The sequence below is a fragment of the Schistocerca americana genome, chromosome X (genome assembly GCF_021461395.2).
Source record: "Schistocerca americana isolate TAMUIC-IGC-003095 chromosome X, iqSchAmer2.1, whole genome shotgun sequence".
NCBI lineage: Eukaryota > Metazoa > Arthropoda > Insecta > Orthoptera > Acrididae > Schistocerca > Schistocerca americana.
In genome coordinates this window covers 32,572,263-32,592,773 of record NC_060130.1, presented here as the reverse complement: position 1 = coordinate 32,592,773, position 20,511 = coordinate 32,572,263, and the positions used below count along the sequence as shown (strand labels likewise).

The window sequence follows — 20,511 nt, the reverse complement described above, 5'->3', positions numbered from 1 at the left end:
GGAGACTGCATCGGGCAAGATTCGGAAACCTGAGAGCTTAAAGGTGGAAGACAGGGTAATATGCAAGACAGAGATTACTACTAAAACTGTACATGATTTAATAAGAGTGAGAAGCTAAGTGTATTGTATGCAACAGCTGTGGGAGGGGGCAGTGAAAATAGACGGAAAAGACAATGAAAGATGTAGAAAGCTAAAACGGAGTGAAGCAAAGAGTAATTACAGTGAAGAAAAGCTGAGACAGGAGAAATTAACGTAAATTGAGGCGAGGTGGGTGGTGAGAACCAAGGACACATTGTAGTGCTAGTTCCCACCTGCGGAGTTCTGAGAAACTGGTGTCTGGCGGAAGAATCCAGGTGGCATGTGTGGTGAAACAAGTGCCGAAGTCATGTATGCCATGTTGTAGAGCATGCTCTGCAACAGGATATTGTGAGTTTCCAGTATATACACTATGACTACGCCAATTTATCCTAACTGATAATTTGGTGGTAGTCATGCAGATGTAGAAAGATGAACAGTGTTTACATAATAGCTGGTATATGACATGTGTCGTTTCTATTTCTCGCCTGATCCGCAGTTCTGTGTGACTTTCCCAAAATCTACACCTTTTCATGGAACTCTCCAGGCCTTTTCCTTTACCCTTCTTCCTTCCCCTTCAACGCTTCTGTCTGGAAGAGCCACTGTCTTTTATGTGTATGTTCTGCTGCCGCTTGGTGAGTAGATTTTTTATCTATTCAATTAAATAAATTTATCAGTAATTTATTGTTTTTGTTGTTATAGTTACTCTTTATAACCTACTTAAAATACATCACGTACCCTCCTCTCCACAATTCTTCGAACACTTAGTTTTGCCTTTTGTAAAAAATCACTGCGTTTCTGTATAACATACTTGGAGTCAAAGTGTCCAACATCTATTACAATTATAAACAGATGAAAGAAAGTCATTGTATTTATTGGCAGTATTACGCAATCAAATATTTTGAAAGAGTCCCAGTGGTATAAATTTACAATATCTTACAATTAAATATATACGTTTATTCTTTAAATCAATTCTTAGCAATAACATAATAGTATAAATTGCAGAATCAATATAGCCAATTTTAATGTAATGACTGCAATACAAATACAAAATAACAGCGGTAAGTTATAACAAATGAGAGGGAGAGAGAGAGAGAAAGAGAGAGAGAGAGAGAGAGAGAGAGAGAGAGAATGAGGCATTTAGACAATGTTTCATTACAGTGTGAAACTTATTAGAATTAAAATGAAGCCATAGTGAATTATTACATTCCAAAAATAATAATTATTGTGTTCTTTCACCCCAAAATAATACATTCATTAGGCAATGTATACTTTTAATTTCAGAAATTTTTACAACAGCTCTGAACTTCACAGTTTCGATGAATTTATTACATGTGTCAATGAATGAGGGTTGATAACATTGCTTTAGTCATTCAATTGTTCATCATGTGATATTCGCAATGTTCTTAATAACTTCTTATGTAAAGTTCTATCATCAAAAAGATAATCTACGTAAGTTTTAAAAGTCGCGAATCTTTAAACAACAACTTGAAAGTGGGTATATCAGAATTTTGTAGACATTCTAGCATTGCTAGATTTACTTTTAAATTTTAAAGTATATGAGCAGATTGAGCGACTTTCCATCCAGAAAATTTGCTGTTGGCAAGACCTCACTACAAAGAAGAATGGTCTTTCCGGAGTCAAATGCTAAAAAATTCATAAATACCAGCATTGTAAGTGATACAAACAGGTATATAGCACTGGGCATAAATATCGTTCTGCTTGGCGAGAAAAAAAGTAGGTAGATGAAAGAGTAAATTGGGTGCAAGGATTGAACATAAACTCACCCAAATTGCAAAGGTTAAAAAAAAAAAAAAAAAACAATAGGGTCACTGCTCAAGAATTGAGAACTGCCCGCCCCCCCCCCCCTTTTCTTTTACAGGCTTGCTTTCACTTTTCAGATGAGACCATGTCCCCCATATGTGAAGAAAATAGCCAATATGTAAAGAGAATTACAGATAAAGCGTTTTCTAGAGTGAGATTTTCACTCTGCAGCATAGTGTGCACTGATTTGAAACTTCCTGGCAGATTAAAACTGTGTGTTGGACCAAGACTCAAACATGGTGATCGTAAACACAGACCTGTGCTGCCATTTTGGGAGGTAGATCTCGTATCTGGAAAGAGGAGATGACAGTTAGGGTACTATGGGTGACAAGCTGCCATCAATTTTTGATGGTGCAGAACCCACAATAGTGGAACTGCTGCCTAGTCCAAAGTCACCTGTTACCAGTCTTGCCCCACAATAGTGTATCAAATCCAGATGTAATGTCGAAGCTGATAAAAAGTCATATGAGAGATTCCTGTAATCTAGGTGTGACTGCACCAGCGCTGCATACAGCCATATCAAAGTAGAGTGGACCACACCGTGGTCGGTGTCGCTGAGGCATAGAAGAGCATTCAGGTGTGACATACATGTCTGCTTTAGTTGGCAAAGACGGGGAAGCCATGTCAACTAGGCATCAAAGACCGGTCCTAAAAAACACAATGACAGAAATGCATAACGTAGGTCATGGCAGCCAAGAAATGGATGCTATGAGTGAAAGCCCAGGATTGTGCTTGGTGTATTGCTAGCTGCATTCTGCCTCCAGCAATAGCCGTCGCGGACGAACAGAAAAGATGGGGACACCATATGTCATGCAGCTGCCGCCAGATCATTGATAGCCACAAAAAGGAGAGTGACACTCAAAACAGAACCTTGTGAAAGCCCCTTCTCCTGCAGGGGGGGGGGGGGGGGGGGGGGATGCTACAGGAGGCACCAACCTGTACCCAAAAAGTGTGACATGGAAGAAAGTTCTGGATAAAAATCAGGAGTGGGCCATGGAGGCCCCACTCCTTTAAGGTGGCAAGGATGTTATGGCACCATGTTGTATCATAAGATATATATGCAGATCAATGAAAACTGCAACAAGGAACTGATGCTGAGCAAAAGCTGTTCAGATAGCACACTTCAAGTGGACTAAATTATCTTCATTAGAGCGCCCTTGGCGAAAAGCACCCTGGATCGAAGCCAAAAGATCCGGGGATTCAAGGACACAATACAGCCTTCGACTAACCATATGTTCAAGTAACTTGCAGGACACTGAGTAAACAATCTGGACGACAGCTGTCCGTTTGAAGAGGCAATTTATCTGATTTCAAAATTGGAATATCGGCATTTTCTCGCTACTGGGAAGAGAATTCTGCATTGCACCAGGGATGGTTAAAGAAAGGCCAGGTACACTGATGGAAAAATTTGCAACACCAAATAATAATTTATGTAGAGTAATGAAATACCAGGAATATGTGGTGTCACCGCCAGACACCACACTTGCTAGGTGGTAGCTTTAAATCGGCCGTGGTCCATTAGTACATGTCGGACCCGCGTGTTGCCACTGTCAGGGATCGCAGACCGAGCGCCACCACAAGGCAGGTCTCGAGATGCGGACTAGCACTCGCCCCAGTTGTACGGACGACGTAGCTAGGGACTAGCAAGTGTGGTGTCTGGCGGTGATACCACATTAAGAAGCTTTGGCTCTCGTGTTTGGTGTTACTAAGTTCCATGATTTCTTGTATGGTCGTCACTTTACCATCATCACCGACGCACAAACAGTTTGTAAATATTGCTGAAACAATGCAGGGGCGGATGCACACCCGAATGGCAGTCTTTTGAATCGGTACAAGCCAAGATGCGTGTTAACCACCAAGACGCGCTGGGATTCGGCGTCCACTGGGATTTGCAAGTACGCATCTGCTAGGTCCAACTTCGAAAAGTATTTACCCCGTCCGCCGGGCGCACTGCACGGCCCAGTAAACTGCCCTCGCACGCGTCCGCGCAGCTGCCGCCTCGCTCTAAACCAGGTGTGCCGTGACAGCATACAACTGCAGTGAAATCATGCCCGCGGTGTGCTACTAGACATTTGCGTGAAAATTGCCCGTCACGCCAAGCTATTTGTTTTTACTGTAATAAGAAAGGACATGTTCAAAGTGTTTGCCAGAAAAAGCTCAGATCAGACACTCTTAATCATTCCAAGCCCTTTGCTTCGCGCCGGAATCGAACCAAGAATACTCAGGCTCGTGCACCTTCGCCCATGGACATTCATGTAGTTAATTCCACTTCGTCCAGTGCCACTGTCTCTAATAGTGACTGTGTTCGTCCCACAAATGCTGTGCGTCGACGTTGCCGGAACTCGCGTCAAGTCGCAAGTGCTTCTGTACCAGTGTCAGTTCAAATTGCATGAGACAGTCGCTCTTGTCGTCACCAGGACACTAAACTTTTTGTAGATTTGGACTTAAATGGCAAGGTCATACCATTCCAGCTTGATACCGGAGCTGCAGTTTCATTGCTCAATCATGACACGTACAAACAACTGGGCAAACCTCTGTTGCGTGCCGCAAATGTTAAGTTAAATAGTTATTCAGGTCAGAATATCCCTGTGTTAGGACAGTGCACCCTTCTTGCAACATACAAGGGACAAACAAAACTTGTGTCATTTTACGTTCTTCGTTCTTCTACTGCAGTGAACTTGTTTGGTTTAGATTTATTTCAGTTGTTTAACATGTCTATAGTAAATCAAGACCTATCAGTGAACCAGCCTGTACCTCCGTGTACAGCGCAGAAATTCATTCGCTGGTCTATTTTCCTCTCGCATTACCGCTACGATATCTTTTATCGGTCCACTGCTAAGCACGGAAACGCCGATGCGTTGTCCCGTTTGCCTGTTGCTGAGGATAGAGCATTCGACTCTTCCGAACTTGCTTGTATGCTCATTGATTCGGAAACCGATGACGTGGTCAAATCGTTTCCGATTGATTTTCGTCGTGTAGCTACAGCCACAGCTGCTGACCCGGTCCTTGCTACCGTTTTGCGTTTTGTTGCTACGCAATGGCCTTTGTCAAAGTCTCGGATCGAGGATCCGTTGGTTCGCCGATTTTTTGCTCACAAGGAGAGACTTTTTGTTCGACGTGGTGTTTTGTTGTTGCGTTCTGATAATGATCAGTCCAGAGTCGTGGTCCCACGTTCGTTACAGTCCTCTGTTTTACGGCTTCTTCACCAAGGACATTGGGGTATAGTGCGAACGAAACAACTTGCTCGTCAGCACTGTACTTGGTTCGGCATCGATGCTGCGATTACGAATATGTGTTCTTCTTGCATGGCGTGTGCCGAACAACAATCAGCACTGCCGCGGAAAATATTTGCATGGCCAAAAGCCACTTCCCCTTGGCAACGCTTGCACATCGATTTTGCTGGTCCATTCTGGAATGCTCGGTGGTTTATTCTGGTAGATGCCTTCAGTAATTTTCCTTTTGTTGTCCGGATGTCTTCCACGACGTCAACTGCCACCATCCAAGCGTTGTCTGCTATCTTTTGCATTGAAGGTCTTCCGCAGACTATTGTTTCTGACAATGGCCCACAATTCATGTCCGCAGAATTTCAGTCATTCTGCCAGGCCAATGGTATTCAACATCTGACATCCGCGCCGTTTTCGCCTCAGTCAAACGGTGACGCTGAACGATTGGTCCGGACTTTCAAGTCACAGATGTTGAAGTTGAAAGAGTCGCATTCTCGGGAGGACGCGTTGTTGCTCTTTTTGTCTTCGTATTGCTCTCAGCCCCGAGATGGTCGCTCGCCGGCTGAGTTGCTCCACGGTCGTCCTCATCGAACCTTGATGTCTTTGCTGCACCCGCCGCATCAGGTTCCTGTGCAGCGGCAGACTTCTGCTTTTGCTCCAGGCGACGTTGTATTTTATCGCAACTATCGAGGTTCACGGCGTTGGCTCGCAGGGCGCATTCTTCGCTGCCTCGGCCGCGCGATGTATATGGTTTTGGGGGCCTCTGGTGAGGTGTGTCGGCATCTCAATCAGCTGCGCCTCTGTCGTCGCACGGGTTCTGCCGCTCCCCATCTGCTTTCAGCGACGGTGCCGTCCGGTCAGTGCCCTGGGGACCCATCTACTGGCTCGCCTCATCCCCAGGTGTTACCGACGATGAATTCCATTTTGCCCCATGGCGACGCGCCGCTGCCGCCTCTGCCGCCGCCGCCTGTCCTCCAGCCGGCGCCGCCCACAGTGGACGCTTCGCTGCAGCCGCCAAGCGCCTCCCTGGGTCACGCGCCGCCGATCGCTTCCCGTGACCAGCTGTCCTCCACCATGGAACTCTTGCCCGCTCCGGACCACATGGCGTCTTCGCGGTCGACCCTTCGGCCCCTCCTGTCTCTTTACAGGCACATACACCGCATGTTGACGTGCACCCTGGACTAGGTTTTCAGGCGTTTCCTAGATCCCCTCGCACCGAATGGCTGGGTGCGGGTGGCACAGCCTCGCCTGTTGTTAGTTTCCCCACCTCATCGCATACGTCAACATGGGGTCCTCCCCACGGCGGGCGGAAGCCTTGTAACACGACCGTTCGCCGATTTGCGGGGGAGGAATGTGGTGTCACCGCCAGACACCACACTTGCTAGGTGGTAGCTTTAAATCGGCCGCGGTCCATTAGTACATGTCGGACCCGCGTGTCGCCACTGTCAGGGATTGCAGACCGAGCACCACCACAAGGCAGGTATCGAGATACGGACTAGCACTCTCCCCAGTTGTACGGACGACATAGCTAGCGACTATACTGACGAAGCCTCGCTCCTTTGTCGAGCCGATAGTTAGAATAGCCTTCAGCTAAGTCAATGGCTACGACCTTGCAAGGCGCCATTAGTAACATTGCATGTATCTAAAGAGTCTCACTTGTATCACCACATTCCCCAGATGTACCAAAAGGATGGATTAAAGTTAAGTATTACAGAAGCTACGTACTTTTCTGTATAGCATTCGTTACGTATCCTGTTTCAGACCTCACGCCCATCTGCGTGAGCGTAGCGCATGCCTTTCGGCTTCCTCTCATTGTGTCTAGGCTGTCTTGTCTACACACAACAGAATATATTTGTTGAGTCAACGTATGTAAAGTGATTAACGTTGCAGGATCAGAGATCAATGTGAGTGTGAGATAAGCCACTGCAAATGTAAATGCAAATGCTGGTACGCCGTTGTACACTTGTCATGTGTCAGTTTGTGGGATGGAGTTTTATGCCTGTTGCACTTGGTTGGCCAATATAAGGACAGTTAATGATGTTTGTGGATGGGTTGAAGCTGTCATCAGATGACGTCCAATATGTGCTCGATTGGAGGTAGAGCTGGTTATCGAGCAAGCCAAGGCAATATGTTGACACACTATAGCATGTTGGCTTACAACAGCAGTATGTGAGCAAGTGTTATCCTATAGGAAAACACCTCCTGGAATGCTGTCAGCGTTCGTGGGATTCATGCAGACAGTTTTGTCAGTGGAAAAGCGAAAGCCATTGTTAATGCTCCAGGAGTAAAGACAATCAAGACATTGCTGAAGGTGCCACTAAGTGAGACAGGTTCATAGAGAACTGCAATAGAAGGCAAAATCGTCAAAAAAAAAGGGAGCCGGAGATGCCCAGTGGGAGACAGGCCATTATAGGGTTAATGGCGATAGCAAAGAGAATGACACTCAGAATGGAACCCTGAGACACACCATTTTCCTGGATAAAGGTGTCCGACAAGGCAGACCCTTCATGCACCTCGAAAACTCAGTCTTTTAAAAATGTCTGAAGGAAACAGGGTAGGTGGCCATGGAAGCCCCACATGTGAAGAGTATGGAGGGTACTAGCTCTCTAGCAGGTGTCATAGGCCTTCACCAAATCGAAAAACACGGCGACAATCTGGGATTTCTGCAGAAATCCATTCATGACTTTGGTGGGCAAAATAATGAGACGGTCCACTGCAGAATGCCGTGTTGAAAGCCACACTGTGCATTCATCAAAAATTGTGAGACTCGAGCCACCATATCATCCGGGCATGAATCATATGTCCCATCACCTTGCGAACACACTGGTAAGAGAGATGGAGTGGTAGCTAGAAGCTAATTTCGGCAAGAGCTGGATTTCCATCAATAAATTGAGTTGAAGTCTGCTGTTGTGGTCTTCATCCAACTACTGGTTTGGTGCATCTCACCAGCCTATTCCAGCCTTTGTAAGCCTCTTCATCTCTGCATAGTATTTCAACCTAAATCCACTTAGAATGGTGAACCACCATTCAGAGAATAACTTTTTAACAACACAGTTTGACTTCTGTAAAGGCTTCTATACTGAGAATCCAACATAATATCTCACAAATTCAATTCCAGTAGAATTAAATAGTGGAAATTATCCCCTCTGTAATCTTGCCAAAGCCTTTGACTGTTTAGATTAAAAAATTCTGTGAGGGGAAGCTAAAATAGTATGGCATTAAAAGTCTTCCCCTTGCATGGATTGAGTTGTACTTTAACTACAGAAAATGGAAGGTCACATTAACAAATGATAAGACAGGAATAAGATTAAACTCAAAAAGGGAGAACATAAAATATGGTGTGGCACACAGTGTTTGCTGCCAAGTCCACAAAAATGATTTACTTCCGGCACTGGAGGGCTTAGGAAAAACTCTAATGTTTTGCAGTGCCACAAACTTATTGATGCAAGATCTAAACTCATCCATACCAGAAACATCCAGGAGAATAACAGAACAGGCGTGTACTGATCCACAGGTACCAGCTTAATGCCTAAAAACTTGTATTGTGCAGTTCTAAAGAAATAAAAGTGACTTACAGATACGAATATCAAAAGTAGGGATAAATAGGCAATTAGGCTCCCGTGTTCTAAGTTCCTGGGTATGCAGATACCACTCACGTGTGAGTTTAGGATGAACTCAGCAATTCAGAACTGCAATACTAGAAGCAAAAATAATTTCCATATATAAAAACCTAACATCAGGGTTGCCACAAGTTTCTCCAAGTGAAATTCCCTGATATCTCTGATTCCACAGACACATTTTAGAATTTTTCCCCGACAAATTTTGAGGTCTCAAGGGGAGGTAAAGACATAAGTCGACAAAAGAATGTAAGGGCTTTGTATTTCTCCCCCATTTTGTTTTAGGGCGCAAAAACAACTAGGGTCATATGTGTCCATGCCAAAACTGTGAAACACAAAGGTGAGGAGAGGAGTTAAAAATGATTACATGTCAACGTTTAATGACAGGAGAGAGGACAGCTACAATCAGGGATGTGGAGAAAGGTCTATGAAGTACGCAATAGGTAAATGGAGGCCCAGAACTAAAAGTTAAATGGCCTTCACCATATTGCTACAACTGATAAGAAGTAAAACACGGTCGACAGCCCACGCATTGTTCACTAAAACGGCCAATAACTCAGATGGCAAACCCAAACGGGAACGTAAACGGTAAAAAAAAGGGCACCCTCTCAGGAAACAGCAGACAGTTAAAAGTTGGGTGCAATGTACACAAAGTAGTGGGGGAGCACCACTTAACAAATGGTGATGGCTAAAAAGGCAGTGCCCAATATGCGACCTAGTTAAAATGACCTCCTCGCTGCAGGACGACTGAGAGGAGGTTGTCCAAGCCACTGGAAGAGGCTTAATAACCCAGAGCTTATTCCTATGAATGGAGGACCAGTGGCGATGCCAAAGTGACACCACCTCCTGACAGAAAGCAACAAGAGATCATCAGAGGGAATGCAAGAATTATTGGGCTGAAGTACGAGGAATGCAGCTTTGGCAGCAGTGTCAGCAACCTCTTGGACCGATATGACCTGGAACCGACGTAAACATCACAGTGGCTCCATAAAAAGTGAGCAAGTGGAAGCTTTCCTGGAACTGGTGCACTAAGGGATGGACAGTCTACAGTGCACAGAGGCTTTGAAGGGTGCTGAGAGAGTCTGAGCAGTGACACAGTTGAAAAGAGTATGTCACCAGATGTACTCCATGATCTGATACAGGGTGAAGAGCTCTGCTGTAAATACTGAGCAATGTGCCGGAAGTCAGTACCAAAAAATGTTGGTTGACGTTGAAGGCACACCTGACACCATGGTCAGTCCAAGAGCCTTCAGTGTACACAAAGATACTGTTGCAAAAATCCATGCATAGGTCGTGAAACTGAAGGCGAGCCTGAAGGTCAAGGTGAAGATGGGCTGCCGCATGAAGCCAAGATGGTGAAGGGTTCACACCCATCGAAAAAGCTGCAGGGAGCATGAAGTCGGAGGACCAAGATAGTTTTGTATAAAGCAGGAGCCTCAGGAATTTTGTAGTTTCAATGAATGGAAGAGCAACAGGCCTAAGACGTCCGGTGGCTGCACGAAAAGCATTATTCGACACATTGGCATTGCTGTCAGGCTTCCTCAGAGCCATAATCCGTTGGTAGCAGGCACCCACTGCAGTAGTAGCCCTCGGGTGGCCTGAGCAAGGTATGTCACTGATAGTTCCTGTCCCTCTCTATCTCTTCCATGTCCGAACAACATTGCTACGGTTCACTCCACGATGTCTGGACATTACCCTTGCTGAGAGCCCTTCTTGGCAAAGTGTAATAATGCAGATGCAATCGAACTGCAGTAAGGATCATCTAGGCATTGTTGAACTACAGACAACATGCCCTGGATTCCTCATGTCGACAGCAGAAGAAAGCCGACACTTCTGTAGGACCTCATGGAGCAGGATCCTCTTGCCTCTGTGCCCTGTAGCAGTGAGTTTTCGCAGACTGACACTTGGCAGCTGCCGAGGTGACACCCCTTCCTATTGTCCTCATCGTGACTGTCCTCCAATGGAACTTTTGCAGACTTTGATCCAACAAAGAGGATTTATGACTGCTTTTAGAATCGCAGCTTCTACTTGTACTCTGCCTTCAGGAAACAAAATTGCATCCTCACGACTGCTTTGAGCTTTTGTATTTCTTCCTGGTCTGTTTTGACCTTCCGCTCGAGGTTGGCATTCTGTCTCATGAAGGAGTCATGCTGCTCATATGGGATGACGTTCATAGTCAACCCATCCATCTCCCTGACTACCTGTCATCAAGCTGTTGCAGTCTGTCTTTTCCTTCCTCACTTGAACTTTTCCCTTTCTACCATTTACATCCCTCAATCATTTGATGTCACCAGGTTCGACTTCCTCCAGCTTATTGGACAGCTTCCTTGCCGATTTCTGCTGCTTGGGGACTTTAATGCACACCATCCCATTTGGGGCTCTTCCAGAACCTATCCGAGAGGTGCCCTCTTCGCTGCCATTCTTAATCAACTTAACCTTTTCATCTTTAACACAGAAGCACCCATGTTGCTTTCAGACTCGTCGCACTCCTATTCCCATTTGGACCTTTCCTTCTTCACTGCCCGTCCTGCACATCATCTTGAACGGTCCGTTCTTTCTGGCACCTACTCGAGCGACCATTTCCTGTGTGCTATCCATTTGCTGACTCCTACCCCACCTTCGTGCACATCGAAATGGCAGCACACTAAGGCTGACTGGAGACTTTACCCCGCCCTGGCGACCTTCAACGAACATGATTTCCACAGTTGTCACAGGTGGAATTTCTTACAAACATTATCCTTACCGTCGCAGAACATTCCATTCCTCACACTTCCTCTTTACCATGCTGTGTCCCAATCCTTTGGTGGACTGAAGCCTGCTGCGATGGAATTCGCATTCTTCAGGATAACCAAAAAGGTAACTGAACTTCATTCACTAGTTCTTTTAACAGTTTCACCCCCCTCTTCCATCGTGTGCACCAACTTCCGATGGTTCTCTGGGAGCAAGATCCATTCCCCAATTTTCATCCTGACAGTAGCAGACAGTATCATCGTGTACCATATTGCTATCTCCAACACCTTGGGTCGCCATTTTGCAGAAATTTTGAGCTCCTCCCACTATCATCCTGCCTACCTCTATTGGAAATGGGCAGAGAAGACTCAGGCAATACCCTTCTCTTCTCAGAATCGTGTGTGTTACTGTGCTGCCTTTACTATGAGGAAGCTAGCTCACGTTCTCACTTCATCTCAATCCTCTGCCCTGGACCAGACACTGTTAATTTTCAAATGTTGCAGCACCTTTCTCTTGTGGGCAAGCACTTTTTGCTTAATACGTACAACCGGACCTGGGCAAGGGGCATGTTATTAAGCCACTGTTATACCCACACCTAAGCCCGGTAAGGACAAACAACTTCCTTCTGGCTATCACCCACTTTGTTTACCCATGTCATGAATGGTTTTCTGTGGAAATCCCAGACTGGCTGTGTTTTTCAATTTGGAGAAAGCCTACGACATTTGTTGGGGACTAGTATCGTTTGTACTCTCTACACATGGCGCCCACTTCCTGTCTTATCATTTGTTAATGTGACCTTCCATTTTCTGTAGTTAAAGTACAACTCAATCCATGCAAGGGGAAGACTTTTAATGCCATACTGTTTTAGCTTCCCCTCACAGAATTTTTTAATCTAAACAGTCAAAGGCTTTGGCAAGATGACAGAGGGGTTAATTTCCACTATTTAATTCTACTGGAATTGAATTTGTGAGATATTATGTTGGATTCTCAGTATAGAAGCCTTTAGAGAAGTCGAACTGTGTTGTTAAAAAGTTATTCTCTGAATGGTGGTTCACCATTCTAAGTGGATTTAGGTTGAAATGCTATGCAGATGAAGAGGCTTACAAAGGCTGGAATAGGCTGGTGAGATGCACCAAACCAGTAGCTGGATGAAGACCACAACAGCAGACTTCAACTCAGTTTATTGATTGAAATCCAGCTCTTGCCGAAATTAGGTCTCTGTCTCTCTCTCTCACTCTCTCTCTCTCTCTCTCTCTCTCTCTCTCTGACACACACACACACACACACACACACACACACACACACACACACACACACACACACACACACTCTTCCTTCTAGCTACCACTCCATCTCTCTTACCAGTGTGTTCGCAAGGTGATGGGACATATGATTCATGCCCGGATGATATGGTGGCTCGAGTCTCACAATTTTTGATGAATGCACAGTGTGGCTTCCAACACGGCATTCTGCAGTGGACCATCTCATTATTTTGCCCATCCATGTCATGAATGGTTTTCTGCAGAAATCCCATATTGTCGCTGTGTTTTTCGATTTGTGAGAAGGCCTATAACACCTGCTAGAGAGCTAGTACCCTCCATACTCTTCACATGTGGGGCTTCCATGGCCACCTACCCTGTTTCCTTCAGACATTTTTAAAAGACTGAGTTTTCGAGGTGCATGAAGGGTCTGCCTTGTCGGACACCTTTATCCAGGAAAATGGTGTGTCTCAGGGTTCCATTCTGAGTGTCATTCTCTTTGCTATCACCATTAACCCTATAATGGCATGTCTTCCACTGGGCATCTCCGGCTCCCTTTTTTTTGACGATTTTGCCTTCTATTGCAGTTCTCTATGAACCTGTCTCACTTAGTGGCATCTTCAGCAATGTCTTGATTGTCTTTACTCCTGGAGCATTAACAATGGCTTTCGCTTTTCCACTGACAAAACTGTCTGTATGAATCCCATGAATGCTGACTGCAAATTTGTATGTCCGTCTGGTTATTTGACCTGTTGTGCTGCCATTCACAAACAGCATTCCAGGAGGTGTTTTCCTACAGGATAACACTTGCTCACATACTGCTGTTGTAAGCCAACATGCTATAGTGTGTCAACATATTGCCTTGGCTTGCTCGATAACCAGCTCTACCTCCAATCGAGCACATATTGGACGTCATCTGATGACAGCTTCAACCCATCCACAAACATCATTAACTGTCCTTATATTGGCCAACCAAGTACAACAGGCATGGAACTACATCCCACAAACACACACACATGACACATGTACAACAGCGTATCAGCATTTACATTTACATTTGCAGTGGCTTATCTCACACTCACATTGATCTCTGATCCTGCAACGTTAATCACTTTACATACATTGTCTCAACAAATATATTCCTGGTATTTCATTACTCTACATTAATTATTTTTGGGTGTTGCAAATTTTTCCGTCAGTGTACCTGGCCTTTCTTTAACCATCCCTGGTGCAATGCAGAATTCACTTCCCAGTAGCGAGAAAATGCCGTTTTTCCAGTTTTTAAATCAGATAAATTGCCTCTTCAAACCGACAGCTGTCGTGCAGATTGTTTACTCAGTGTCCTGCAAGTTACTTGAACATATGGTTAGTCGAAGGCTGGATTGTGTCCTTGAATCCCCGGATCTTTTGGCTTCGATCCAGGGTGCTTTTCGCCAAGGGCGCTCTACTGAAGATAATTTAGTCCACTTGAAGTGTGCTATCTGAACAGCTTTTGCTCAGCATCAGTTCCTTGTTGCAGTTTTCATTGATCTGCGTGTATATCTTATGATACCACATGGTGCCATAACGTCCTTTCCACCTTAAAGGAGTGGGGCCTCCATGGCCCACTCCTGATTTTTATCCAGAACTTTCTTCCATGTCACACTTTTTGGGTACAGGTTGGTGCCTCCTGTAGCATCCCCCCCCTGCAGGAGAAGGGGCTTGCACAAGGTTCTGTTTTGAGTGCCACTCTCCTTTTTGTGGCTATCAATGATCTGGCGGCAGCTGCATGGCATATGGTGTCCCCATCTTTCCTGTTCATCCACGACGGCTATTGCTGGAGGCAGAATGCAGGGAGCAATACACCAAGCACAATCCTGGGCTTTCACTCATAGCATCCATTTTTTGCCTGCCATGACCTATGTTATGCATTTCTGTCATTGTGTTTTTTAGGACCGGTCTTTGATGCCTAGTTGACATGGGTTCCCCGTCTTTGTCAACTAAAGCAGACATGTAGGTCGCACCTGAATGCTCTTCTATGCCTCAGCGACACTGACCACGGTGTGGTCCACTCTACTTTGATATGGCTGTATGCAGCATTGGTGAAGTCACACCTAGATTACAGGAATCTCTCATATGACTTTTCATCAGCTTCGACATTACGTCTGGATTCGATACACTATTGTGGGGTAAGACTGGTAACAGGTGCCTTTGGACTAGGCAGCAGTTCCACTATTGTGGGTTCTGCACCATCAAAAATTGATGGCAGCTGCTCACCCATAGTACCCTAACTGTCATCTCCTCTTTCCAGATACGAGATCTACCTCCCAAATCGGCAACACAGATCTGGGATTAAGATCACCAAGTTAGAGTCTTGGTCCAGCACACAGTTTTAATCTGCCAGGAAGTTTCATATCAGTGCACACTATGCTGCAGAGTGAAAATCTCATTCTAGAAAAAGCTTTATCTATAATTCTCTCTACGTATTGGCTATTTTCTTCACATATGGGGGACATGGTCTCATCTGAAAAGTGAAAGCAAGCCTGTAAAAGAAAAGGGGGGGGGGGGGGGCAGTTCTCAATTCTTGAGCAGTGACCCTCTTGGTTTTTTTTTTTTTTTAACCTTTGCAATTTGGGTGAGTTTATGTTCAATCCTTGCACCCAATTTACTCTTTCATCTACCTACTTTTTTTCTCGCCAAGCAGAACGATATTTATGCCCATTGCTTAATACCTGTTTGTATAACTTACAATGCTGGTATTTATGAATTTTTTAGCATTTGACTCCGGAAAGACCATTTTTCTTTGTAGTGAGGTCTTGCCAACAGCAAATTTTCTGGATGGAAAGTCGCTCAATCTGCTCATATACTTTAAAATTTAAAAGTAAATCTAGCAATGCTAGAATGTATACAAAATACTGATATACCCATTTTCAAGTTGTTGTTTAAAGATTCGCGACTTTTAAAACTTACGTAGATTATCTTTTTGATGATAGAACTTTACATAAGAAGTTATTAAGAACATTGTGCATATCACATGATGAACAATTGAATGACTAAAGCAATGTTATCAACCCTCATTCATTGACACATGTAATAAATTCATCAAAACAGTGAAGTTCAGAGCTGTTATAAAAATTTCTGAAGTTAAAAGTATACATTGCCTAATGAATGTATTATTTTGATGTGAAAGAACACAATAATTATTATTTTTGGAATGTAATAATTCACTATGGCTTCATTTTAATTCTAATAAGTTTCGCACTGTAACGAAACATTGTCTAAATGCCTCTCTCTCTCTCTCTCTCTCTCTCTCTCTCTCTCTCTTTCTCTCTCTCTCTCCCTCTCATTTGTAATAACTTACCGCTGTTATTTTGTATTGGTATTGCAGTCATTACATTAAAATTGGCTATATTGATTCTGCAATTTATACTATTATGTTATTGCTAAGAATTGATTTAAAGAATAAACGTATATATTTATTTGTAAGATATTGTAAATTTATACCACTGGAACTCTTTCAAAATATTTGATTGCGTAATACTGCCAATAAATACAATGACTTTCTTTCATCTGTTTATAATTGTAATAGATGTTGGACACTTTGACTCCAAGTATGTTATACAGAAACGCAGTGATTTTTTACAAAAGGCAAAACTATGTGTTCGAAGAATTGTGGAGAGGAGGGTACGTGATGTATTTTAAGTAGGTTATAAAGAGTAACTATAACAACAAAAACAATAAATTATTGATAAATTTATTTAATTGAATAGATAAAAAATCTACTCACCAAGCGGCAGCAGAACATACACATAAAAGACAGTGGCTCTTCCAGACAGAAGCGTTGAAGGGGAAGGAAGAAGGGTAAAGGAAAAGGCCTGGAGAGTTCCATGAAAAGGTGTAGATTTTGGGAAAGTCACACAGAACTGCGGATCAGGCGAGAAATAGAAACGACACATGTCATATACCAGCTATTATGTAAACACTGTTCAGCTTTCTACATCTGCATGACTACCACCAAATTATCAGTTAGGATAAATGGGCATAGGCGTAGTGTATATACTGGGAACTCGCAATATCCTGTTGCAGAGCATGCTCTTCAACATGGCATACGTGACCTCGGCACTTGTTTCACCACACATGCCACCTGTATTCATCCGCCAGACACCAGTTTCTCAGAACTCCGCAGGTGGGAACTAGCACTAAAACATGTCCTTGGTTCTCACCACCCACCTCGCCTTAATTTACGTTAATTTCTCCTGTCTCAGCTATTCTTCACTGTAATTACTCTTTGCTTCACTCCGTTTTAGCTTTCTACATCTTTCATTGTCTTTCCCGTCTGTTTTCATTGCCCTCTCCCACAGCTGTTGCATACAATACACTTAGCTTCTCACTCTTATTAACTCATGTACAGTTTTAGTAGTAATCTCTGTCTTGCATATTACCCTGTCTTCCACCTTTAAGCTCTCAGGTTTCCGAATCTTGCCCGATGCACTCCCCAACAATTAGTCTCTCCTTCTCATCCTGTACGGTAAGTCACCCATGAGCCATGTTTCTGGGTAACTTTACCAAAATCTACCCCTTTTTTTAGACCTCTCCAGTCCTTTTCCTTCACCCTTCTTGCTTCCCCTGCAACCCTTCAGCCTGAAGAAGGAGTCACTGGCTCCAAACGCTTGCCTATCACAACAGTGTTTTATGTGTGTGTTCTGCCATTGCTTGGTGAGTAGATTTTTTATCTATCGAATTAAATGATTTTATAAAGAGTACCTGTGTGTGATGTTTTTATTGGTATACAACTTGTTATAAACAAAACTTATTTTTATCATTTAATATGTTTCCAGATATTTACCAGTGGTAAAGATGAAATTGGGTTGATTGTACTTGGTTCTGACAAGACACAGAATCCACTTGGTTACCCAAATGTGAGTGTGGAATTTCCTCTTGCACTGCCTACATGGCAGATGATATCCTTTGTGGAGAAAGCTTTACATGAAAGTGAAATAAAAACAGATTGGATAGATGGTGTTGTTGTTGGCATGCAAGTCTTGAAAGATGAGCTAGAGTAAGTATTTAAAGCTGTCTGTTTCATGGCATTCCTGGAACATGTTCCAGAATGTGTGTTACACAAATCACAGTGACATAGTTGTGACTTTATAAACTTGAATCAATATGTTTTTGTAATGAAAAAGAAACAGAAGGCACAATACCTGCAGAAATAGGAATTTTTTTTGTGTGATTTTACTGTATGATGTTTTTTACAGTTTTTCAGTTCAATAATTAAGGAGGTATTGATACAAGGCTTTGCCAAAAACCCATCTGTCACCTACAATTCCAGCCCTGTCACTGGCATTCCGTACCCCACAATATGACTGGGCCACTATGAAAGCAGCCACATCATTGTCAAATTCACTGAAACTACTGCATAGCAATTTGCTTGAGTATGGCTGCAGTTGTGGTCTTCAGTTTAGTTTAAGCACTGCATCAATACCTTCTCTTTATAGCACTCAGAGGTCGCGATCTGCGACTGTTTTTACAAGTGGCAAGAGAACTTTTCCTCTAGTTGCTTGTTTTGTCACTGAAAGATGCAAATATTTTAGAATGTAGTGCCCTATGTATATCTGTTAGAATAGCCACAAGGTCTGAAAGTTATTTTCAAATGATTGAGCTCTTCTACAGAGTATTGAAATTCACAGATACTTCCAACCTGGTCCACCAATGTCTTACATACTCCTCTTCCTCCATGGATTGTTTCCAGCATTTGGAGATGAAACATTAGGAAGCAAAACGTGCCTTATAACCAAAATCGAATGAACATATAATTAAATTAAACAAAGATGTAATGTTGCACTCTCAGGTAAGACTGATCTTGAATGCAAAGCAAAAGTGGAAATTAAATGTACGCTGCAACATTCATCTCAGTTTTTGTTATTGAAATTATTCACAGTGCCATAGGGAGAACTGAGTTTATGTGTTTTATAGAGTCAGATACACACTGTGGCACAGGGTGCTGTCCGTTATTCTCCTGACTATGATGTCCAGGAATGGTAGTCTTCCTTCTTCTTTGGTCTCCATAGTGAATTTGATTTTGTGGCGTGTGGAGTTCAGATGTACAAAGAAGTCAAGAAGTTTGTCTCTTCCATGAGGCCAGATGACAAGTGTGTTATCCACATAACAGAAGAAGAAGAAGAAGATGGATTTCCATTTGGATGACATCAGGGCCTCTTCCTCGAAGTGCACCGTAAACATATTCACAATCTCTGGTCAGAGTGGGCTGCCTATTGCGACTCCATCTGTTAGCGGGAGGGGGGTGTGCCACGAGTCAGTGAAGTGGGAAAGTTGACCAAGTAATATGCGTGACGTGTCATACCTCGACCGATATTGAGAACAGAATAAAAAATTCAGAGGCATTACTTTTCAGCACTCCCATGCATATTCTGTATGCAAGAAAGCCGGTTTCTCATTCAGAAATTCTATTTCAGTGTTGGTTGTGTACACAAAGACCGTGTTAAGCATAATGGAAGAAGGAGAAATGTTTATCAGCATTCCAGATTTGGCAGTGGCAGGCTCATGGTCTGGTGAGACTCTGGTTTATTGTTTCACTATATTGCTGCTTGCATTGCTCAGAATCTCATTTTGTGCGAACATAGATTTGGTAGGTTCAGGAGGGCCATGCTAAATGCCTTGCAGGGCCTCCGTAGTGCCATCCAACTAGCACCTGAGAGGGCAGACAAGTGTTCGCTCATGCGTACATGATCCTGCAGTGAAGTTGTGTACATTTAGTCAGGAAGTGGGCTTGTATACAGTGAGACAAGTATCCACACATACAATGTGATGGCATCTGGAGCAGCACAGACTGTCAAGCCATTAATGCAGCTCTAGAGAGAGTTGAACTGACAGCGGTGCAACTGACAACAATGCCAGACAAAGGAATGGCACTGTGTCATTGTATCAGATGAGTCTTGGTTCTGCAACATCGTCACAATTGATGTACTTGTGTGTGGAGGCTCTGATGCCAACAGACCTGGCCAGATTGTACCTGTCATTCACATGCAGGTCCAGCATGTGATGTGATGGTATGGGGTGCAACTGGATACATGTCACAACCTCTGGTTCACATAGCCAGTAATTTGGACAGCAGCCATTGCATTTGTGTTTTGTTAAGGCCTATCGCTGTACCCTATTTTCAAGGGCTCCGTGATGTTATCTTTTAACAGGATAATGCAAGACGTTACATCACCTGATCTGTACTGAGCTACCTCGATACAGAGAGTGTTCCACTGTTGCCGTATCCAGCATTTTCTTCAAATCTGTCACCTGTGGAGAACGTCTGTTCACAGGATGCCAAGAGATGGGTATGCCACCAGTCGCCAGCCACCAGTCACCAGCCACTACAGTTGGAGAACTCTGACATATGACATACAGTTGAGTAGCATGAAATGATGTACCCACGGCTGTAATCCAACCTCGATTTGATATCCAGTGTGATGAGAGCTGTTCTGCTGTTCCAGTTTCAATACTGAAATTCATATATTATTTTTATGCTGTCCTAACTAGACTGGACTGTGGTGTCATACAGCATAAAATATCTTACAATGTGTTGAATCAGTGATGAGAAGTGTAGAACAGCCAGCAGGGGAAAGATGTTGACAATGAGACAGCTTTTATGTAGAACAGCAGTACAGTGTTTCACAGTGCATAATGCTTCCGCAGATTGAGAACAAAATGTGTGGTTTGCTTTCATCCATTTTCGCAAACATAGCCTTGAAAAATAATGTTGACATTACTGTGCATTTCACTCTGAGGCAT

The 20,511-nt window shown here is 43.7% G+C and overlaps 1 protein-coding gene across 1 annotated transcript in view; it reads left to right on the top strand.

Moving 5' to 3' along the window:
• LOC124554979 (molybdenum cofactor biosynthesis protein 1-like) overlaps positions 1-20,511 on the top strand; it is an 81,843-nt gene that overhangs the window by 5,106 nt on the left and 56,226 nt on the right. Inside the window, exon 2 of the mRNA XM_047128718.1 lies at positions 17,547-17,767. Within this exon, the coding sequence (XP_046984674.1) occupies positions 17,547-17,767 (221 nt within the window). The remainder of the gene's footprint in view (positions 1-17,546; positions 17,768-20,511) is intronic.